At 41.8% G+C, this 24956-nt stretch overlaps 1 protein-coding gene across 8 annotated transcripts in view; it reads right to left on the bottom strand.

Moving 5' to 3' along the window:
* Positions 1-24956, bottom strand: part of DEPDC5 (DEP domain containing 5, GATOR1 subcomplex subunit) — a 117169-nt gene that overhangs the window by 51764 nt on the left and 40449 nt on the right. For all 8 annotated transcript variants that reach the window (XM_046640818.1, XM_046640817.1, XM_046640820.1 and 5 more), the window contains exons 18-25: positions 23775-23844; positions 21744-21780; positions 21099-21219; positions 18426-18646; positions 15045-15248; positions 13263-13398; positions 12188-12285; positions 1404-1469 (exon numbers count right to left, since the gene is read on the bottom strand). In XM_046640818.1, coding sequence (XP_046496774.1) covers positions 1404-1469; positions 12188-12285; positions 13263-13398; positions 15045-15248; positions 18426-18646; positions 21099-21219; positions 21744-21780; positions 23775-23844 — 953 coding nt within the window. The remainder of the gene's footprint in view (positions 1-1403; positions 1470-12187; positions 12286-13262; positions 13399-15044; positions 15249-18425; positions 18647-21098; positions 21220-21743; positions 21781-23774; positions 23845-24956) is intronic.

The raw sequence follows: 24956 nt of genomic DNA, 5'->3' as shown, positions 1-24956 counted from the left end.
AGACCTGGTCGAAGGCACTGAGGGGGAGAAAAAAGCAGAAGACAGCTATATCTTTATGCCCTCTTAGATTGTCCTGACCCTCAGGATTATAAAAACCTTTTAGAAACGTTTTCTGCTAGGCATTCACCAAGATACAGAGAATTCAAATGCCTAGTCCAAAATCCTATGGGGAGAAAAGTTCCCAATTCTTGGTTTAACGATTTCTTTTCCTGGAAAAAGAGTGGCCTCTTTTCTAGTATCTTCAGGCTCTGCAAAGAAGGCCTCTGAAGAGGTCCTACTTCAGAAGCATTAACAACAGTAAACAGAGGTAACAAAATCCAGTGCTGGGATTGTAAAGAAGAAAGAGGCTCATCTATTCATTCCTGGAGGCTTTCTAGAAAATAATCAATCTGCCAACTGTACTTTGGGATATATATTCCAAGGATGTGAACCAAAAGAAAAAATATACCCACTGCACCATGCATTATATCTGCATATACATGCTGTCACTAAAAAACTAGAAACCACCCAAATGGCCACCAATAAGAAATGATTATTCAAACCAGGATAAAGTAATGTGTTTGATATTGCCATTAAAAATGACCAATATGAGGGACCTGAAAAAGTAGTGAAAGGATTATTAAGTTAATCATAGGTGGGGATAAAAAGACTTGGTGATGTATACTCACTGGTCACAGCTAAGTAAAACCAAGTCTATCAGGCAAGAGGACTTTTTGCTGATATTTTACTACTGTAGATATTTAGATGTTCTCTTACTGTACAGCTCTTTCAATAGAAAAGTTGATCAAACAAATGCAATCCAGCCAAACATTTTAAACTACAGGTATGTAAACAGTTCCAATCCTTTTTTTTTTTTCTGCTTTTTCTCCCCAAGTCCCCCCAGTACACAGTTGTATATTTTAGTTGTGGGTCATTCTAGTTGTGCTATGTGGGACACCACCTCAGTGTGGCCTGACGAGGGGTGCCATGTCCATGCCCAGGATCCGAACCAGCAAAACCCTGGGCCGCCAAAGCGGAACAAGCAAACTTAACCACTCAGCCACTGGGCCGGCCCCCTAAATTCTTCTTAGTACTTTTTTCCAACTTCTCCCAAGAGCCATCATTAGCATATAAGGTCAAAGGCCAGCTCTGGACTGGCAGGAGGGTCTTGTGGGAATTCCGTTATTCTTCCCATGTGCCCCTGAATCACATTCCAGAACAGGTCATTTGGCCAATCCCCTCTCACTTTCCATTGGAGAGGCTGAAGAGTCTTCCCTCACCACTTCACCTTCTAGTACCTCAGAGACGTGGACTTCCGGACCTTTCTCTTCCCACAGGGCTCCCTCTTGCTTCCTCATGCTCTGACCACCCCCACCCCCCTCCACCCCCACCCTCACCTTCACCAGTCAGCCACCCCCGCTTACTCGGGTCTGGAGAGGTAGAAACACTGTCCTCTAGAGAATCCTTATTTTGGGTCCTAGGATTCATACCTATGGAAAGACGAAAACACCTTGTTTTAATGAGGCTCATTCTGCAAAAAAAGTTATGATTGAAAAAGCCAAAATTTATAGCTAAAAATAAAAATATGAACCAAGTACAAATTCTGTGCTGAGCATTTCAAACAGCACAAAAGAATCAATCAAAGAAAAATGAGCAATCTAAAATTTGAGGATGAGCCAGAACTCTACTCCGAGGTTATCAATAACATTCTTTGCCCAACGAGATCTTCAGCGCACGCACACGCACACGCATATGCACACACACACACAAAAGAAAACGCAACCTGCCACTTATTTTAAAGAAATGGACATATTTCAAAGTCATTTCAACTAATTAGAGCAATCTTTAGCAAATATAAAGTGACCTATTTAAATTTAGTTCACTCAACAGTCATCTTTATCTGGAATTTTCTGGCTTTCTCGAATACGACATAGCACATCAAAACTCACTACTTTAAGAGAAAAACAATGATTTTACCTACAACTGAGCTGAAAGAAAAAACAGAAATATCCTTTTAAATGCAACTTATTGACTGAAAAGTAGTAGAACTAATTTTAAAACACACATATCAATATTTAAATGTCCCTTTCAAAAAATATATTTACTAGAAAATTATGATACTAAAAAAAGGATTGGAAAGATCCTCATCAAACTGTCAATAATGTCTATCTCTAAGAAGAAAGCCAGAGGAGGTAAAAGAGAACTTGTGCTTTTTACTCTAAATACTTTTGTATCATCTGAATCTTTTATAATAAGAACAAATATTTATAAATCCCTTGTGACATCTTTCAAAAGACAAGCTACAACCAGGGAGAAAGCATTTTCAAATCACATATCTAACAAAGGTCTCTAGAATATATAAAAAACTCTCAAAACTCAAGAGCAAGAAAACAAAAACCCAATGGGAAAATGGGCAGAAGATGTGAACAGACATCTCACCAAACAATATATACAGAAGGCAAATAGGCACATGAAAAGATGCTGAGCATCATCAGTCATTAGGGAAATGGCAGCTTAAAAGCACTGCGAGATACCTCTACACACCTCTTTGAATGGCTAAAATGGCTGGTCACACAAAGTGCTGACAAGGATGTGGAGCAATTGACACCCTAATCCATTGATGGTAGGAATGCAAAATGGTGCACCACTTTGGAAAACAGTTTTACAGTTTCTTTAAAAGTTAAATATAGGGCTAGCTTGGTGGTGCAGAGGTTAAGTTCGCACGTTCCGCTTTGGCGGCCCAGGGTTCACTGGTTCAGATCCCGGGTGAGGACCTACACACTGCTTGTCAAGCCATGCTGTGGCAGGTGTCTCACATAAAACAGAGGATGATGGGCATGCATGTTAGCTCAGGGCCAGTCTTCCTCAGCAAAAAAGAGGAGGATTGGCAGTGGATGTTAGCTCAGGGCTAATCTTCCTAAAAAAAAAAGTTAAATATATATTATTATTTGACCCAACAGTCCCACTCCTAGGAATTTACCCAAGAGAAATGAGAACTTATGTTCACACATAGGTTTACGTAAATGTTTACAGTGGCTTTATTCACAGTTACCAAAACCTGGAAACAACCCAAATGTCCTTCAGCTGGTGATGGGATAGACAAACTAGTACATTCATACAACGGAATCCAACTCAGAAATAAAAAGTAATGAACGTTACTACTGTTGCATGCAACAACTTGGATGAATCACAAATGCATTATGCTGAGGGAAACGAGTCAGACTCAAAAGGTTGCATATGGTGTAACTCTGTATGTATGATATGCTGGGAAAGGCAAACCCAGAGGGACAGAGAAGAGATCAGTGATTGCCAGAAGATAGGGATAGGGGTTGAGTACAAAGCGGCAATACAAAAAAAAAATGTACACTAAAAAGAATGAATTTTGATAATCTCAACAGACACAGAGAAAGTATTTGACAAGATCCAACATCCAGTCATGATAAAAGTTCTCAATAAAACGGGTATAGAAGGAAACTACCTCAACATAATAAAGGCCACATATAACAAACCCACAGCCAACATCATACTCAATGGGAAAAAACTGAAAGCCATCCCTCCGAGAACGGGAACAAAACAAGGGTACCCACTCTCACCACTCTTATTCAACATAGTACTGGAGGTTTTGGCCAGAGCAATTAGGCAAGAGAAAGAAATAAAAGAGATCCAAATAGGCAATAAAGAAGTAAAACTCTCACTGTTTGCAGACAACATGATTTTATATACAGAAAACCCTAAAGAATCCATCGTAAAACTATTAGAAATAATCAACAACTACAGCAAAGTTGCAGGGTACAAAGTCAACTTAGAAAAGTCAGTGGCATTTCTATACTCCAATAACGAACCAACAGAATGAGAACTCAAGAATATAATCCCACTTACAATCACAACAAAAAGAATAAAATATCTGGGAATAAATTTAACCAAGGAGGTGAAAGACCTATACAAAGAAAACTACAAGACATTACTGAAAGAAATTGATAATGACATAAAGAAATGGAAAGATATTCCATGCACATGGACTGGAAGAATAAACATAGTTAAAATGTCCATGCTACCTAAAGCAATCTACAGATTCAATGCAAACTCAATCAGAATCCCAACGACATTCTTCATAGAAGTAGAACAAAGAATTTTAAAATTCATACGGGGCAACAAAAGACCCTGAATAGCCAAAGCAATCCTGAGAAACAAGAACAAGCACAAAGCTGGTGGCATCACAATCCCTGACTTCAAAATATGTTACAAAGCTACAGTAATCAAAACAGCATGGTACTGGTACAAAAACAGGCACACAGATCAATGGAACAGAGTTGAAAGCCCAGAAATAAAACCATGCATCTATGGACAGCTAATCTTCGACAAAGGAGCCAAGAACACATAATGGAGAAAGGGAAGCCTCTTCAATAAATGGTGCTGGGAAAACTGGACTGCCACATGCAAAAGAATGAAAGTAGACCATTATCTTTCTCCATACACAAAAACAGACTCAAAATGGACCAAAGACTTGAAAGTAAGACCTGAAACCATAAAGAAACTTCTGGAAGAAAATATAGGCAGTACACTCTTTGACATCAGCCTTAAAAGGATCTTTTCGAATACCATGTCTACTCAGACAAGAGAAACAAAAGAAAAAAATAAACAAGTGGGACTTCAGCACGCTAAAGAGCTTCTCGGAAGTCAAAGGAAACCAGGATCAAAGTGAAAAAACAGCCCACCAACTGGGAGAAAATATTTGCAAATCATATATCCAACAAGGGGTTAATCTCCATAATACATAAAGAACTCACACAACTGAACTACAAAAAAACAAACAATCCAATCAAAAAGTGGGCAGAGGATATGAACATTTTTCTAAAGAAGATACACAGGTAGCCAATAGGCACATGAAAAGATGCTCAACATCACTAATCATCAGGGAAACGCAAATCAAAACTACACTTAGATATCACCTTACGCCCGTTAGAATGGCTATAATCACCAAGACAAAAAATAAATGTTGGAGAGGTTGTGGAGAAAAGGGCACCCTCATACATTGCTGGTGGGAATGCAAACTGGTGCAGCTACTATGGAAAACAGTATGGAGATTTCTCAAAAAATTAAAAATAGAAATACCATATGACCCAGCTATCCCACTACTGGCTATTTATCCAAAGAACTTAAAATCAACAATACAAAGATACTTATGCACCCCTACATTCATTGCAGCATTATTCACAAGAGCCAAGATGTGGAAGCAACCCAAATGCCCATCAACTGGTGATTGGATAAAGAAGATGGGGTACACATATATACACACACAATGGAATACTACTCAGCCATAAAAAAGATTAAATTGTCCCATTTGCCCTGAGGGTATTATGCTAAGTGAAATAAGCCAGATGGAGAAAGACAAATACCATATGATTTCACTCATTTGTGGAAGATAAACTTATGGACAAAGAGAACGGTTTAGCGGTTACCAGGGGGAAGGAGGTGGGCACAAGGGGTGAAGGGGTGCATTTATACATTGTCTGACAAATAATAATGTACAACTGAAATTTCACAAAGTTATAAACTATTATGACCACAATAAAAAAATTAACCATCACACATACACACAGAGTTAATTTTACTACATGTAAACTTAAAAATTAATAAATTTTTTAAAATTTAAAAAGATGATGTCACTTGGCCAAAACAATTTTAGAACTTCTTTTTTTGGAACTGCCTTCAGAAGATTTTTAAAAATCACTAGTCATCATAAGAAGAAGATATAACTTATTAAGTCAGGCAAATACAGTGCTTCAGTTTATTCAAACCCACACTATGAGGCAGATATGAGGTATGTACTATCCCTTTTCCACAGATGAAGAAACTGAGACTCAGAGAAGTTAAGTAACTTACTAAAGATCTCACAGTAAGTAGGTGAAACTGGCGTTTAGACTCTTCCTACTCAACTCTATGGATGCTCTCTTTCCTGACGATCCATCTGGGGTACTAGTTTTCAGCTATTGAAAATGTTGTCTGTTCTTTGTCAACAGTCAAAAGCCATTTGGAGCTAAATTTTCCAAAAAAGCTATCTTGGCTGACAACATCTCTTCTCATGCAAACACAAAGCCTAACTATAAAGAAGCAGTGAGGTGGATTTTCTTGCTCAGCCTGAGAATTGGTATGAAGGCAATTACAAAATTGGCATTCTCAAAGCATTCTGAGCAATAGGAGAATAATTAAATACATCACCTCACAGGTTTAACATCTAAACCTGTGATGCTACATTTAATCATTAGATCACTTTTTTTTTTTTTTTTTTGAAGAAAACCCAATACAGACTCGGCCTATAAAAACTGAAATGCTCATACTAATAAAGAAAGAGTTCAACTTATAATTGTGTGAACAACTGTTTGAGTTCAAAGAGGCAACCAATAAAAGGGTTCTCAGAGCAGCTTTTGCTCCTAGGGCAAAGGTGGACTTGGGCCATCTCTAATGGATACAAGCACATTCAAGGCCACATACTTTTATGCTACACACACACACAGACATATACACACACACCCTTCACAAATTTTATTTTAAAGAAACAGCAATGAAAAACATTTAAAGAAATAAGTATTTCAAGGGCTTCCATGAAGCTACTTACACAGTTTCTTTGAGTTCAAACTTAACACACTCTCTCTCCCACTAGCTCTGCCTTTGAGGCTTATTTCAGTGAAACAGACTTGCTATTGGCACATGAAGAGCCCCAACAACCTGATATGAGGGAGGTGGGACCTCATGGTCAGTCAGCTCTGCTCCAACCCAACATTTGGGAATCAACTTCACTCTCCAAGTTCAAAGCTAGACACACAACACAACTTGGGGAACCAATGCTGAGAAGAGAGACCTAAGTTTTGTCTTTTGACATCTGTTCAGATTCAAGAAGTCTGATCATAGTCTTCTACGGTTGTTAACCTCAGGTCCAAAAGGGTAACAGTGTGTGGGGTCTTTGGAACTGGTCCCAGGTGACATCTAGAAGCCTGTGCCTAGGGCAAGTCATTTCTCCTCTTTGGGCTACAGAGATGGCACTTACCCATAAAGAACCCAGACTGGCCTGGATGAGTGACTCTGAGGCCCTTCTTCTAGCCTCAAGGTACTGACCTCCTTTTTACTTTAGCTCTCACGCCCAATCTGTTGCACATACCTAACACTCAACACAAACACCATGTTGATGTCCCATAGTCCCAATACTAAAGAGAAAGAAAACACAGCATCCACTTATTTTCTTCTTCAAAATTATCTAGAGCACTTATCCCCAGTGAAGGGAACGACACTGACTAACAAGTCTTATAAACTGGTGCCCAATTAAAGAAACACAGGGATAAAAATGATGTGCCCAATCCTACCAACTACATGGTCCCTACTGGGCACCACGGTGAAAAACAAGGGAACAGTGCAGGTCTGAGGCCCCAGCCAACAATGCTCAAAATGACATTCTATGGGGCCAGGAGGGAAACCCACAGAGATGCCACTCCTGTGAATCCTGACTCACATATGAATCATGTCCAAATGCAGGAGAAAATCTGAGTCACGCTTGAGTGCCTGCAGATGGTACAAACTGTCAAACCTGGGTGTTGAGGGTAGGGTCACAGATGAGGTTTTCCTGTTACTTTTCTATTTTTTAACGAAGGAAATGTTAACTAGTTGTTTGTTTAGGACCCCACTTTATCCTAAAACAGGAACCCAATGTGACGATTTTGCTCTTAAGGAACTCGATCTACTTTTGATCCTTACAACTCAGTGAGGCGGGCAGGCAGGTGAAGGTCTTCATGCCCTTTTTATACAGATGAAGAACCTGAGGCTCAGCAGAGGCTGAGGGCCAAACTCCCAAGGCCAGGAGGAGCAGGAGTGGGATTTGGTCCCAGGTTGTTTTGATCGTAGCACGCTCCCTCATCTATCATATCATAATGTAGCAGAGATCCTATGTTCAAACCACACAGTGCCACCGGAACCACTCACAGTCCAGCTCCCCAAGAAAGGGCTTCCTCTCACTGTTGTCACCCCACATGGAACTGCTTCAACTAGAATCCCAAGTGGATAATGAGCCAGAGCTCCCCGAGGTGAGGCGAATCATTGTCTTAATTGTTTCGTTTCTTCACAGGCCTTAGCACAGGGCCTAGAGTTCCATAAACATTTCTGGAATGGGTAAGAGTTTAGTGAGTCTGAAGACAGCAAACCATATTACGTGAGTATCGAGGACGGCTTGAAAGGAAAGTTGCTTCAAAACCAAGCAAGGTAGAAAAAGAATGCCCGAGTCTTTGAGGAAAGGAACCCTGTTAACTGGTCAAGAATCTAAGAAAGAGAAGAAAAGCATTCTCCAGTAGAGAGACAGCCATCCTCAGAAAGCTCTTCGCACTCATTCAACTACCTGATATGTGTCAGGAACTGTTTTAAGCTCTGGAGATACAGCCATGAACAAAACCCAAAACTCCTTGCCCTCATGAAGCTTATAATTAAAAAAATAATCAAATTAAAATATCTAGTATGTCAGGGAGTACTAGGCAAGGAATATGGGTGGGGAGTGCCAGGGTAGAGAGTGGCAGTTAAGACTTGAAGAAAGGAAGAGAGCAAGCTGTGGGCAGCCATATAATTTATCATCTAATCCAGGACACCTTTGAGAGAGAGAGACGACACTATTAGTAATTATGTAGAACAATGAATTCAAACCAGGACTGTCCTGGGCAAACTCAGACAGACAGATTTTAGCCATGAAGCTCTCTGGAGTAAGGGCAGAGCAAAAGAAAAGGCCTGAGACTCAGAGTGTGCCTGGTGTATTTGGGGAACCACTAGAGTGAATGAAAGGGGACAGCAGGAGACGAGGTCTGAGAGTAACAAGGGGCCACATGACTAAGGGGGCTCTGTCGGCTACCACAACACCTTTTGCTTTTACTCTAAGTGCACTGGGAAGCCCTTGGAGGGGGAGGGTTTTGTGCAGAGAAGGTTCATGATCTGACTTCTATTTTCGAAGAGTCACTCTGAATTGCCGTGCTGAAAATAAGCTATATGGAAGGGCAAAGAGAGGAAGCTGAGAGACCAGAGAGCAGGCTACTATGACAATCCAGGAGAAAGATGAAGGCACCTGGGACCAGGTTAGGTTAGTGGAGGTGATGTGATGTGGTAAGATTCTGGATATATCCTAAAGATAGAGCTGATATTGTTTATTGCACATGGTAATAAAAATTAGGACGATTTTATCTACTTTCTTTCTGTGGCTAACATAATTGATCAGGAAGCACAAGATCAAAGATGGGGAGCTCAATTCCCATGTGAGCCCAATACTATAGACCACCTCCTGATGACCCCTGCCCCCCCTGAAAACGCACACTACTGGTCATAAGAGGACTGGGCAAGGGTAAGGATGACCTTACTTAACTATATCACCCTGACTAGAAAAAGAATCTGAGGAGCCCACATCTTCTCTAAGAAGCTAAACATTCCAGAACATATTTATGTAATTGAACATTCACATACCAATTAAACAGAATAATTTTGTGTGTCGTTCAAACGCTTCTCACATATGGCAGTTTGGTCTTGGAAGTATAAATTCATTTGTCAATAAATGTACTAAACACTGCGAGGAGATGAATAAAGATAAGCTCTTTCAGTCTAGTGAAAAGACAGACGTGGAAACAAACAGTGAGATCATGATGCGCCAAGTTGTACAATTCGGTTATGCATACAGGACTATGTGGAAACATGCCTAACATCTCCTAGGAGGGCGTGGGGAGGGGCGAGAATCACCAGGGAGGGCTTGAGAGAGGAGGTATTGTTGGAGCTGATTCATAGACTGAGTTGACATTTGCTAGGCAGAATCTGGGGTTGAAGATAGGGAAAAAAACATATTCCATAGAGTGACTAGTCTATGCAAAGAAATATGAGGACAAAGATCTTCTGAGAAGCCACAAGCAATGGCCAGAATATTTTAAAAATATGCTTATCTAATAATACTAATAACAACAGCTCTCATTTGTGGAATGCTCACTATGTGTGTCAGGCACTGTTCTAAGCACTTTATATGTATTATCACATTTAATATTCACAACAATCCTCCTCACAGTTGAAGAAACTGAGATACAGAGGTTAAGTAACTGACCCGAGGGCCTCACTGCTCATTAGAGTGGAGTCAGGACTCATGTCCTAAGATTCTGGAGCCTGCACCATTTCCACATGCACTGATATGTGGACAGAGAGGCAGATGAAGATACAAAGGTAGGCAGGTGCCAGGTGACTAAGTGTCACAAGCCATGAAGAATCACTAAGGGGTTTTATAGTGGGAAGGAGTGGCTGATCAGATTTGCATTTGATCAGGAGACAGGAACAAAGCAGGCAGATCATTTAGAAGGCTACTGCAATAATCCTGGCCAGAAATGACAGAGGTCTAACCAAAGCAATGGCAACGAGAATGGAGATGAGGGGCCAGAGTCAGAAGAGGAAGGGTGGGTTGGGGAACAGCAAGACATGAGTTCAGTTGTCAATATATTAAGAATGAAGCATTTGGGGGACATTCAAGCAGAGAGGTCCACCAGGTAGATGGATCTACAGCTCAAGAGCCCAGAGGGAGAAGGCTGAGCCAGAGATCTAGATTGCAGCAAATCCTTTTCCAATCTGTGTGTGTCAGGGAACCATTACCTCAGAGGCTCCATGATCTTCCACAACCATCCTGAATTAAGGATTCTTTGAAACTTCCCTCTCCTCCCCAGAATAGACTGCACAATTCCAAAAGACTCATCTACCAGAGCTACCCCAGGCACATAACCTCTTCAGGACTACCCTGGGTAGATCCTGGTGCTGTTACCAGTGAAAATAGCTCAAGATGTAGTCCAGTGAGCCCCAGAGCAGCCCTCCTTGGTGCAACTCTACCCTAAATAGCCTGGGAAGCTCAAACTCTGGGTTCCTAAAAAAAAAAAATGGCTTCTTGGTTTAGCAAAATAATAGAAACACTGCCTTTATAACATTCTGAAGGCACTTTAAAAGAGTCTGGCAGCCAAGTAACATTTTCAGCACCCTGAATGCAGGGACAATAAGTATCTTACATCCAAACTTTTACTCAATTTGTTTTCTCATTTAAAATGAATGAATAAATAAAATTAATTGACTCATTAATTAATTATAATCCCCTTTAGGGATTCTCTTACTGCCAGCCCAGTCTCCAAGCCTTGGCCATAGGCATCTAGAACTATGACTGGTTGTTAAGCTACCAATGAATGGAGGAAAACTTCATTAACCAATTTTATACAATTTTACTACACCTTCCTTAAAGCAAGTTTTAGAAACGCAAGTTAACTTGTAGAAAACTAAGACATGAAGCAGCCCCATTTTTTTTCAGTTTTAATGTTTTTCACATTCATTTTGTACAATAAAAATATCTGTCCTTTGAGGCTTTCCAAAATCTGCTCCCACCCATCCAAACTCATGTTCCCCTACACCTGTAAAGGCACTCTGAACAATGCTGTTGAAATTAGAAATAGCAGTCTAAGTCAGGACAGCTGGCCACCAGCTTGAGAAATTAGTTTAATATCTCTACATCTCTGGGCATTAAGTTGCCCCAGGTGTAAAATGCATTTAATAACTTAGCCCTACTGGGATGATTGGATGAGATAATAGATACATAATGTCTCCGGAAAGCATAAAAACTTTTATTAATATAAGTTCACACTCATCCTCCCTTCCCAACGCTAATTAGAATCCTTACCTTCTAAACTCTCCACCTAACCAAATTCTACCCCTTCAAGTCCGAGGTGCATGCCCACTTCTAACCCACCCTTCTCTTTTCTGATCTCATAGCTGGAACCACACTGTTCCCCTCCAGGTCTCTCCTGATTGTTTTTATGGGGGTGGTTTGCCACACACATACACACACACACAAACAACTGAAAGTTCTTCTAGAACAGAGATCACTCCTGCTTTGGCCCTGGTGTTGCCCTCAACACCAAGCTTATAAGCAGCCCCCCAATCATGACTCACTGACAGAATGATGATAAATGTGGCTTGACCAACATGTTCTCAGCTAAAAACGTAATGTGCAGCCCATTTATAATTCCATGCATTATACAGCACTGCTTCTAAATAGGTCACCCAAAATTGTGGCTCAAATGATCCCAAAATAGACACGGCCCTGCTTTTCTGGCCCCCGTGTCATTTCTAGACGTGGGTTTGCTCTGAGCATCCCAGCTCTGTTACCTCTTGGATTGGTTACCTGCACCACTGTTGCTAAGCAGGCTGACAGAAAGCTCTTCTGTTCCGCTGAAGTTCAAGAAGGACATGCCGTCACCAGGCTGGCGGGAAGTGCTGTGCCTGCAGAGAACAGAGCCCAGCCACCTGGCTTAATGCAGATCATCACCTCTTTTATCCTGCTCACCCTGTATCCCCGGGTTTTTCATCAAAAACAGGCCTGAGTATTTGGCCACACAGCTGGCAGCCACTGGGATCCATCTCACAGGCCACCAGGCTGTGGTGCTTGGGGCGTGTGCCAGCTCTGGCCTCCTGTGGCCTGCTTCTGCAACCCTGGCACCCCACCTTCTTTCCCACTGCCACACCAGACCGCCTGCCCTTTCTGTCCTCTGCCTGCTCTGGCTAACACTGACAAGAGGACAAGAGGTGTCTGAATAGAGGTACTAAGTTTATCTGGTAAAGAGAGTCATGCCCGGCCCGTATCCCTCATCCACCCCATAGGATGTCAAGGTGACTAAAAAAGGGGCCAAAGACTGCTCTTTGCGAAGTGTTTCCTGAAGCATCACAGTGAGTCCCGGTGTAGCCCAGGCTCATGCCAGTCAAGGCTTAAATGACTTTCTTTCTACACTGACTCTTTTTGGATGCCTTATAACACATTCGGAACTCTGGTTCAAAAAGAGTTGTTTCTATAAACACAGGCCTTGATTTCCATTGCTTTTAGCATTAACTTCTTTTAAACTCAACAATGGAATTTCTCAGTGACCAAAATGACAAAATTCATGGACAGACTGCCCAAAACACGCAGCATGTGTCACCCGTCTCAGCACTCATTTTCACCCTGGACTGAGGTTTACAAAGTGTGCCTTGAATTAAAGCTAAAGCAGGGTCTAGGTAACACCTCTGGAAAAAACATCAGGCTGTTTGCTTTGCACTTGGCCCAGGGAAGGGAATGATGTGACTGACAGAGGAAGGGCCTGATTTCATGCTGTCTCTTCAAATCTTAAAACCATGACATTTTGTCAGCAGTCTGTTCTGCACATGATCCTGGGTGCTAGGAAGTGTTCTCAAGGTACCTCCCGGAGCCCTGTGCATGTCCTCACCTTCCAGCAGCTTCATGATAGGCTAACTCCAGCAGCTCTGCAGAGGAGTGGGTTGGGTCCCTCTGCCCGCTACCCTGTAGCTCCACCATATTCTGTCGGGTCTGATGATGGATCTGGATGGCCTCTCCGGATGGTCCTACCCAGACAAAGATCCACTGAGCATCATTCCCACCCAACAACTAGTGCTGTGCACTTAACTACCATCTTCCTTCTTTCCAGCTGTTGGGACACAGGAAAGAGGAACTTGCTACACGTGACCCTCCGGCTCCCACACAGGGCATCTCCTCTTCCAAGCAGGACTCAGCCTCCTGTGGGGCTTTCTGTCATCTTGTTCAGCCTAAGGATGTCTTAGAAGCCTCTGTCTCACGCATGTCAGCTGAGACACCCTAGAGACATATGGGAAGTATAGGAGGCAAGGGCACCTCCCAGGAGGGTAACACAAACTAAATCAGAAAGACCACATGAGTGAAACACCAATGTCTCTGTTAATACATAAGACAGTACAACAACTGTGACTCTAAGAAGCAGAGAATGCACACGTGCAAAAAAGACATCGAGTAGGAGACAAATCAGCATTAGTCGAGGCTATTAAAACATGCTTCCTGGAGAAAGAGAAGTTTTAGAGCTGAATGTTAAACAAGGTTAGCAGGGGTTGAAGGAGAGGGCATCTGGGGAGAAGAAATGATATGTGTGAAACCCCCAATGTGAAAGAGGCAAAACATGTGCAGGACAAACCACAGGGTTAGCTTGGGAAAGAAAAGAACCTCTGAGGATGGGAGTGAGGTGATGGAAAGTTAGGGAGCCTGGCAAGGGAAGGCCTCAGCTAGCAGAGAGCCAGGTGGACAGGAGGGTGACACAAAGGCAGCAGTGTTCGGAGAATGTTGTTTGAGGAAAGCGCGTGTTATAGCGAGGAAGAGGCAAAGCACAGCAGCAAGAAGAGCTGAAGGCCACGGAAGAAAAGGCAATAGTTATCGGAAGAGACCACAAAGGGAGCCAGTGGGGATAACCATGGAGAAAAAGAGACGCCAGAAAGAAAAAACTTATGTGGCTGATTATGGCAGAGATCAGGGGGACAAAGAGTGATTTGGGAATGACCCCCAATAACAGCCAAAAGCACCAGATTCATTTCTCACTTATTTAATTTTTAACACTAAAAGCAAGTTCAAAAGAAAATAACTAGACATTTCCAGGCATTCAGTAGGATGGCTTCCATGAGAAAACCCTGGAGTTTAACGCATCGGTTCCTTCCCAGTCCAGTAAGAGCCCATTAAGCTGAAGTTTAATTTTAGCCGCTGCTTTATAAAATCTTACTGTCATCTTTAGGACAGGATACAGATCAAAAAGGACGGGCTAGGAGAAACAGTGAACTTGGGGGAAAAAACCTTTTTTTTCGGTTGTCACAGACCCCTGAGAGACAAGAGAGTAACCTAACTCTGTGTAATATCAATATGCAGAAAGAGCCCAGAGAGGAAGGAATGAACAAGAATGAGGGACACTAGTCTTAGGAAAGAAAGCAGGTGGCAAAGCACAGTCTCTTATAAATAGAAAAAAGGAGCCCTTGGTCAAGACAGCTAGTTACAGTTACAAAGCCCATTTCCAAGTGTGTCCTCAAGGATCCTCACAAGAACCCCTGAGGCAGGGAGAGCAGGCGTGATTAACCCCCTCTTATGGGTGGGGTGCAGAGAAGCTGAGATCCTTGACCAAGGCCACACAGTTGACAGGTGCTGAGGACCAGGACTAGGAGCTCCCAGTTCAGGGTTCTTTCCTGAACAACTAACTTACCCACAGGAAAAGTGTGCATCCAGCGCCTTCTGTTGGAGGTAAGCTTCATGGGCATTCGCGAGGGGGCAAAGGGGTTAATCAGTGCCCGCTGGGGCGTGTAGCCCCCAGGTCGAACGTGTAGCATGGATTCCGCACTGCCCACGTGGAACCTCCCCGGCGCGCTAGAGTCTCGCTGTGGTGGCTCCATCATGTTCTCCAGGACATCTGCCAGTTATTGTGGAGTAGAGGCACAAAGAGAAAGCACAGAGCCACAATGAAACCAGAACTAGGCAGGCTGATCAGCCCTGGCTGACAAGAATCTGGGACATCATACATGTTAGGGAGTGAGAGGAATGAGTAAAATTGCCAAACTACAAAAAAAAGGAAATATCGGATCTGTTTACTTTTTAAACACTTGGGAGTACTTTTAAAATATTTTACTTTTTTAAATAAAGGGGGTTCTGGTTCCTAAATTACTGGCCCAACGAAGCCACACCCAAACCTGAAAGGGAGGACCACACATCGCCTGGAGACCCTGGACTATGAGCTGAATGCAAGGACTGAATGATGGGACTTGAGTTGTCTCCCCTGGAGACAAGGTGGGAATATTCTCTATGTGGGAGGAACAATAAAAATAGATATTTGGTGACCAGAAGGGCAGATCCTGGCAGAGATAATTAATGTGTTCACTAAACCTGTTTGATTTTCTTCTTATGCACAAAACAAGACTATAGTTTCCAGCCCCTTTGCACTGGAGCCAAATAACTTAGTTCTAGCCAACAGAAGACAGGTAGAAATGACATGCTCCAACTGAAGGCCTGGACCAAAAATATCTCCACGCACGATATCCATTCTCTTTCCCCTGCTGTGGCAACTTTGGAGACCAGTGTTGATGATCATGGCATCCCAGGAAGGAAGGAGCCTAGGGACTTGAACAACTGGATGGATCAGAATCCCTTCCCATTGACTCAATGGCCTGGGACATGAGTAAGCAATCAAATATTATTGTGTTGGAAAAAAATTCTTGGGAGAAAAGAATGAAGAAATGGATGCATCCAGCCTTACTAGGCAAAAAGATAATATGATATTTAGACTGGACTTGGCCCATCCAATGGCAGACAGGTCTCTATTATGGAGATGGAAGCAGCAAGCTATATAACCTGAGTAGATCAAAGAGCTGAAACTCACAACCAGCTCCCCTTGTGAGCATCCCATGTTCACTAAGCAACTACTCAGGTTAGAAAGTGGGTCCAGCAGATGCCAATTCCATGCCATCAAGGAATCCGTTTTGTCCACCATTATCTACCCAATAAGAACCTGGTATATAGTAACATTTAACTTCTCAAGCCAATTTACATGTAAGAGAACATTCAGATCTCTATGAAAGCTAGATTTTTTTATTGTAAATTAATGAATTGATGCTCTGATTTACCAAATAAAAAAGAATATGGGATAGTCAGTTATCATGGAAATAAAAGGAGAAACCCACTGGCCCCCCTCCAAAAAAAGGTGAGTACATGCTTTGAAAAGGTTGAGAAATAGGACTAACAGATAAAGTGGGTCAAAAATACATAGAGAGGACAGGTGAAATGTTTCCTATGTTACACTGGGTGGGTAGATGGGCGATAATCCCTAAACAGGGCCAGCCCTGATGGCCTAGTGGTTAAAGTGCCGCACACTCCACTTAGGCAGACCAGGTTTGGTTCCTAGGTATGGAACCAAACCACTTGTCTGTCAGTAGCCATGCTGTGACAGCAGCTCACACAGAAGAACTAGAAGGACTTACAACTAGAATATACAACTATGTACTGGGGCTTTGGGAAGAAAAAAAAAGAAGGAATCCCTAAGCATAACAGAGAAACAGGAATCTAAGGGTCTCAAGATTGTACTGCCTTACAATATTCCAGTGAATTACTTTTTGGCTTTTCCAATAAACTCCAAAATATCACTAAAGGACTGTTAAAATCAATTTTACTACTCAGATAATTTTTAAGACAACGGTTTGCAAAGCTATTTGGATTAAGAGCAATGTTATCTCCTCAGAGGAGATCTAAAAACAAAGGGTTTTAAAGGATTCACTTTCAGTTTAATTTAGCTTTTGTTACAGACCCTTCTAAGAATATTTTCAGCAAAATGGTAGTATAACTGTCATACAAACTTAGAAATTTCCAGAAAATTGGAAAGAGCTAACCTGGAAATTTTCACATATATTAAAATTCCTTTGAATACTAACCCTACTTAAGGTAGGTGACATAGGTTATATTCTATAGTTGTGTAATTAAATATCTGCTCATTTCACTTTCAGAATTTCCTTTTTATACCTCGAACCAGTGAAAGAAAAAAACACTGTTCTTAGCAGTCAAACATTTTCCTAGGCCCTTGGCACAGTGTGTATGATAGCTAATGGATAAAAGTGCCCAGCTCCACAGTCCTGAGGCCCCTGGAGCTGATGGCTTCTCCTTCCATCTGCCGGGTCATGGAAAACACTCCTTGCCCTTTGGGAATCCTTCCAGGGCAACAGTAGGCAGCTACGTGTACAACCTTCCTAAGTCAGTGATCAAAAGTCAGGAGGGCTATGCTTCCATTAATATAACATTCTTGAAATAAGAAAATTATGGAAAAGGAGAATGATTAGCAGGAGGGTGTGGCTATAAAAGGGTAGCATGAGAGAGCCTTGTGGTGATGGAATAGTTCTGTGGTAGTGGTTACATAAATCTACACATGATAAAACTGCATAGAAACACATACACACATGAGTGCATGTAAAACCAGTGAAATCTGAATAAGCTCTGAGGACTGTACCAATGTCAGTTTCCTGGTTTTGACATTGTACTGTAATTATGCAAAACGTCACCATCGGGAAAATGAGTGAAACATGGACCTCCCTGTATACTTTTTGCAATTTCCCATGAATCCATAATTATCTCAAAATAAAAAGTTTTAAAAAAGTCAGGAGGAACCAGTATACTTTAGTTGCAGCTGCTGCAGGATAGGGAAGATAAGATACAGAAAAGCAGTACCCATGCTCCTAGCGCAAGCCAGGTTAGCAGGTAACTGAGGAGACATCTTAAAGCAGAATAGAGGACAGAGGTGCAAATGGAAATGACAAGGAAATAAGTAAAGCCCTTTAACCCCAGGCCTAAGAAAAGCTCTACATTAACATGGAAGCTCTACATTTAACATGGAAAGGTTTACAGTTACAGTGACAGAGGAAGGAAGACAGAAATAGTGCTGTACAATAGACACACACACAGCTCATGCAATTGTCCTCACTGCACTGGCGTGGAAATAATTAAGATATGGGACTTATACCCCATGCCTGGCCACACCCTCCATCCCCTACGATAGGAAGGAAGCTGTCCTCAGCTCTGTCCAGCTCTGCCCATGCCTCAGCTCTCTGACCTCGAGTGCTGGTGTAGCCCAAGGAGCTGCTGACTTCATACTGGTGCAGGTGGGGGTGTGGGATCATCAGGATGTTGGCGCTCCTGCCCAGGGAGCTGTCGTCAGAAGCCTGGCTCCTCACTTCCTCAGTGGGGAGCACACGGCTGGGCAGGGAAGGGCTGGATGAGACATCACAGGAGCTGGCACTCTTTCGATTGTGACTCTCCCGCTCTCGCACAGACCTGACCAGTGAGAGACAACAAGTTACCATCAAGCAAGGGATACTGCACCACCTAGGGTTAAAATCCCCAAACCCGTCACCAGTCCAAGCTCCCTGGGAAACCAATAACAAAAATCCCCAATGTGATCTATGAGTGGGAAAGAGTGTAGAAGGTGCTTTGCCCTGAGCAGCTTGAGATGTTGTGTAAGAAATGGGGGAGATGAATGTCAGTTTTCAAAAGGCTCAAGTCCTCGGATCATAGCTGTACAGAAGTAATCACTCTGGTGTGACTCTACCTGATCCCATGGATCAATGTCATATCACTGAAAATAGGGGAACCAGATATGATATGATGTGATCCAAGAGAAAGTACACAGCGCCACGTGGGAAGGCTTCTTGCATCTAAAAATTGAACCTAAATCTAATCAACCCTCTAGAGATAATTGCCAATTTACAGGAAATTCAGAGAATAGAGGACAAGTTTAACATTATAAGGTAATAATCAGCCAAATGAAGAAAGCAAGACACTCTATAGTCACAGAAAAAAAGACATTACAATAAAATGCAACATGCGCATCTTCTTTAGATGCCAATTCAAACAAATCAGTTATAAAAAGACATGTTTTTTGGGGGCCGGCCCCGTGGCCAAGTGGTTGAGTTCACGCGCTCTGCTTCCTCGGCTCAGGGTTTCACCCGTTTGGATCCTGGGTGCGGACACGGCACTGCACATCGAGCCATGCTGATGCAGTGTCCCACATGCCACAGCTGGAAGGGCCCACAACTAAAAATAAGCAACTATGTACCCGGGGGCTTTGGGAGAAAAAGGAAAAATAAAATCTTAAAAAAAAAAAAAGACACGTTTTGAGACAATTGGGAAATCTGGATCTGAAGTGGCTACCAGAGGATATTAATTTTGTTACCAGTGATAAGGGTGTACTACGATAATTTTTTTAAAATTCTTATTTGTTAGAGACATATACTGAAATATTTACAGGTAAAAAAAAAAACAGGATACCTGGGATTTGTTTTAGAATACTCAAGCAAAATTTAAAATGTGTGGGAAGTAATGAAACAAGACTGACAACATGCTGATAGCTATTCATTACACTAGTCTATTTGAACATGTTTGAACATTTCCTTAATAAAAATTTTAAAAACAGTATACCCTTATTAAAACATAAAACTCTCTAAGGGGAAAACCTCTGGAAGTAGTAGGAAGTAGGATCAAAAGGAGAAAAGCCCAACGGGAAGGCAAAAATTCAGAAAGGAAGAGTCAGCAATTGCCGATAGAGCTGCCCCTCTGGCATCAGAGCTGCTCTCTTTCCACCTGGAAGGATTTTGTTTTAAGTAAGAGCTTACACAGAGCCTGAAAATAGATCCCAAGGGCTGACTACACAGTCATTATTTCAAGAGTAAATATTTGAGAACCAGCAGATGCTCCACCCAGCATAGGGGATTTAGGATAGAGCACTGATTAAGATGTGGTCTGTGCCCTCAAGGAACACACAGCATGAGTCTCGGAAATACTGGGTCTTGCCATCTTTGATTAGAAAAAAGAAAACCAAGGATCTTGGGCTGTGAAAGCATTTTTAAATATTCAGAAGAAAAGCACTACCGAGTCCCTAAGCAGCCTCTATGTGCAGGGGGGCTGCTGCTAACAGCACTTATTCTGAGCTCCAGTCTCAGATGAGACATTAAAATGGGATGAGGGAAAAGGACAGATGACAATCATGTGGCCTCTATAAGCTCATTTGCCACAATGTGAAGAGATGAAATGTTCTTCCAATCAGTTGTGCTTAGATCAACTTGAACATTTAAGAAATCTGGAAAATGGACTCACGGTATTTAGTAAACTAGGGGGAAAAATACGCTAGAGCTTTGTTTCACACATTCATAACAAACTTCTACATAATGAATTAAGTCTAAATCAAGACTATAAAGTGTTAGAAAAAAATATAAAATATATATCTCTAACCTTGGAACAGGGACATCTTTCTTATACAAGACCCAGAAATGAATATATTGGTAAATCTAACTACATCACTATTACAAACTATTATATGACCAAAACACCATGGAGCAAATTTTAAAAGCAGTAATTAAAGAAAGAAAAGTCTCTTGCCTTCTGGGAATAATAAACCTAAAAGAAACTCTGGGCCCTAAGATCTATCCATACATTAGTGGCAGCCCAGTGAGGAGAAGATTCCAGAATTTGTGAACTGCTTCTCTTGGCTAGAAAAAGCAGAAAAATGCTCTCCTTATTTGGGGACAATAGCTCACAGCAAATATAGCTAACAAAATGGCTGGGCCAGAGAACCCGAAAACAGAATCCCTAGTGATCTACACATTATGGCTTCCATTTGGCTAGTTTTAATGTAAATATTTTTAAGGTTGTTCTCATGAAGGTCCCTAGTGGACCTCAGGTTTTCCTAAGCAAGTTTTACAACCACCCCAAAGTGAATCTGGCAGAAAACCTGTAGGTGGCGAGGCGCTGAGCTCGGGATGGGCCGGGCAGCCTGAACACTTGAGCATCATAGGCATCATAATCTACTTGGATGGGAAGGGCATTCTCAGATTCTTTCGGAGTCCCAAGAGCTGAAATACACAAATAATACGAATTTTCATCAAAACACATTTCAACCAGATGCCTTCAGAGGGTCTTCGTCAAAATCTGCAAGGCACAGGTGATCATCACCATCTCCCCGTGAAAAAAATGGGATAATAACCCATTCATCACGTTGTTGAGATTAAATGACTTATATGTCAAAGTGATACATAAATAGCATAGCACTAAATAAAGGCAAGGTGATGGCAGTATTTCATTCTTTTGTGATCCCACTTTAAAAATATCATCTTAATAAGTAGGTTTAGTATTTTAAAACTTTCTAGCTGATCCCTCCAAGTGACCTAAGGAAAGCAAAACAAGGTTTTGTCATCATCCATTTTGTAGTTGACAGGAAAAAAATATACAAAGTGGATAAGGACATTCCCAAGGTCACACAAGGGGAAATCAGGTCTCCCAGCTTGGCTGTGAACTTTTTATGGGACCGCATATAATCTTGTTGCCATGGATTAGCTGACTCTCAACGTGACGAAAGGAGATCTCGAAAAATACTCACATGTATCACGGCCATTTTTTGCTTTCTCAGAGGCAGGCTGTAAAATTAAATAGATAATTAGTCACTCCCTCCTCTGATAGAACAGAACTTTTATCACAAGGCACAGTATGGAAGTGGCTGCTTCCCAGGGCAGAGACCAAGTCTTGCCCCTCACTAACTGATGGAAAGGCAGGAGCTAACACCTGACACCCACCTACCATGGTGTCAAACCCCACTAGGCCCTTTACTTCCCACCTCACACCTTGTTCACTCTCACAACTCTATCCAACGGCAGCATGGACCCCACCTTACAGGTGAGGATATTCAATTCCAGACAGAATAAGGGACTTGCTCAAAGTCACACAGTTAGCAGGTGGCAAAGCCAAAATCCATGCCCACCTCTTCAGACTCTTGGTCAATCCACTGGTACGTTTGTCCTACCATAGCTAGGTTCCACCTGACCCCAAACTCTGCATACTTCCCCGTTCACCATGGCTCTCTCACCTATCTGTAAGCACTCAGTAGATCACCCAATTTGCTAAAATGGAGTACAAAGATAGAGAGGAAACTGAAAGAATTATCACTTTTTTTTTAAATAAATCTTTTTCAGGATCCTTAAACCTTCTGTAACAATACTGATTCTTTCTCCTTTAAAACAATCGTGTTGCAGAGAGGTTCCTCCATGTTCCACTTTGCCGAGAATGGTTGTGGTAAAGACATAAAACCTCAGAAGGTAGGAGAAGGCCCTTCTGGGCAGAGTCCCAGCACTTCACCACTGGACAGGGCATTTTAGGAGTCCTCAAATTCCTCCAAATTAATATTTGCCCTATTAAAAGAGTAACATTAACCCCCTTCTCCCTCCCAAAATGGAAGTGGCCCTGATACTACTAATGCAACACAGGCACAATGGGGCAACTTTCAAAAGGTTCAGCTCTGCTAGAAATAGGCAGATAAGCAAGAGCACCCTAGTGTGGGGCCCACATACATAATAGCCTGGTTTTCTCTTTGTATTACATTAAAAACGCTTTCTCAGGTTCTTTTTTTTTTTTTTTGAGGAAGATTAGCCCTGAGCTGACTGCGGCCAATCCTCCTCTTTTCGCAGAGGAAGACTAGCCCTGAGTCTAACATCCATGCCCATCTTCCTCTACTTTATATGTGGGATGCCTACCACAGTATGGCATGCCACGCAGTGCCATGTCCACACCCGGGATCCCAACTGGCAAACCCCTGGTCGCTGAAGCGGAACGTGCGCACTTAACAACTGTGCCACCAGGCCGGCCCCTCTCAGGTTCTTAATAGTAGCATTTTTATTTGCTACAAATATATTCCACTGAGTGGATATTTCATGGTTTATTTAGTCATTTCTCTATTATTTTCAACTTCTCACTATTGCATATAGAACTAGACCAAGAGCTATTTGCATACAATATCCTCAATTGTTTCCTTAGATCACATAGTAAAAAATGGAACTATCTGGCCAAATGGCATGAACATTTGCACTACTCTTAACACATATGGCTGAACTGCTTTCCCTAAGTATCGTACACCAACCAGATATGCAAGCAGCAAATTCACCACACTTTTGGCAGCATTTGGTATAATTAGTGTTTTAAACCTATTTGGTAAGCCAAAAGAAAAAAATCCCCATTCCTGTTTGAATTTGCATTTCTTTACTGCTAAGATGTGATCTTTTTAACATATTTCCCTTTTGCTGCAATACGTGTCTGTATCTTTGTCCCCACCAGTATGTGAGAGGTCTCAGTATCTGAATAAACCAGTCATATCATAATAAAAATAGTTCTTTTATTATTAAAGATCTACAAATAGTCCTTTGTCATATTTTTGCCAAAGATATTTCTCGCACCCTGAGCGTTTGCCTTGCTACTTATTTATTTAATGTAGAAAATTGTGAAGTTCTAAGACAAATTTCTTAAACTCTGTTCATGACCGTGGTGGGGAGGGGTTATCTCAGGACAATGAGAACAAAATAACCACATCAGTGTGTGACAGTCCCTGAAGGCTCTGCTGGTCCTGCTGGTTGGTGACACCTACCTTTTTTCCTGCCAGTTTTATCCGTGGGGTGAAACTGTTACAAAAGAGCTGGCTTTTGGACGTGTAGAAACTGTGAAAGAAACAAACAGGGTCATGAATCTAAACCCCCTTCATTTTAAACCTCAAGACACAGGTGACATCCTAGCCATGGATCAGCCCTCTCATGAATGCTTTTGTCTCAGGCTTCTCTGATCTTCCCAATTCTAACTTCTTTTGTAAGTACTACAAAACATTAATTATGTTTTTAATTATTTTTCTATTCTTCTTTTCCTCAAAAATCGTCTCATGCTAGTCCTAATTCCTAACTGGATTAGAATCTCCTCTTTATGGCAGGGAATAAAACTATGTACACCACAATACTTTTTCACCTAGATTCTTGGCTCGATGCTGGGCCCAAGGGAGGTCCCTCTCACTCACTGATTGATCAGCACTTAATAAGCAAGAATAACCCAGATAAGAAAAGAAACTATGGCACTCAAGAAAAGATGACAAAACCACCAAATGCTCTGAAAATCATATCTTAATGTAGTCATGTCAGGCACACAAGAAAACTGGAGACCCAACCATGCCCTAGGAATCTTGAACAAATGAGTGAACAGAGGCTGTGAAGACTTTTCTATTCCTCTGGCATCTCTCTGTATTCTCCTTTATCTACAAGTAATTTGTGGTAAAGATGTTTTGAATATTGACCAATCCCCACCTTCCATCATAACTCTGATCATAAAAACATAAAAAGGGACAGTATCAATAGATAACCAATGGATAGTGGGGCAATCCTAGTGGCACATTAAGTGGATAAGAACATAAGGAAACCAGCTGTAGTCAGACCTAGAGTCCAGCCCCTGGGACTTGACCTCTCGCAGTGGTAGCAAAGAAAGTACTAAGCAGAGGATGCTACTCGCTTTCCAGTCATTAATTATGAAAGATCTGAGTGGTGAAGTGACATCAGCCAGAAGAATGGGTTTTTACTTGATGAAACCATATGAAATCACTGTGTTTGAATAAAAAACAATCTAATATCACAATTTCAAATGGTTCAAAGTCAATTGCAGCTTTGCCATGAACTTGCTGTTCAGCCCTAGGCAAGCCACTTAACCTCTCCGGAACTTGGGTTCCTTACCTATATACAATGTGACTGGACGGTCTCTATGATCTCCAAGATAGATTCCAGTCACATGCTGT

This window comes from Equus quagga, chromosome 15 (genome assembly GCF_021613505.1).
Source record: "Equus quagga isolate Etosha38 chromosome 15, UCLA_HA_Equagga_1.0, whole genome shotgun sequence".
Lineage (NCBI taxonomy): Eukaryota > Metazoa > Chordata > Mammalia > Perissodactyla > Equidae > Equus > Equus quagga.
The sequence above is the reverse complement of the archived record's forward strand: the minus strand, read 5'-3'. Positions and strand labels throughout refer to the sequence as shown.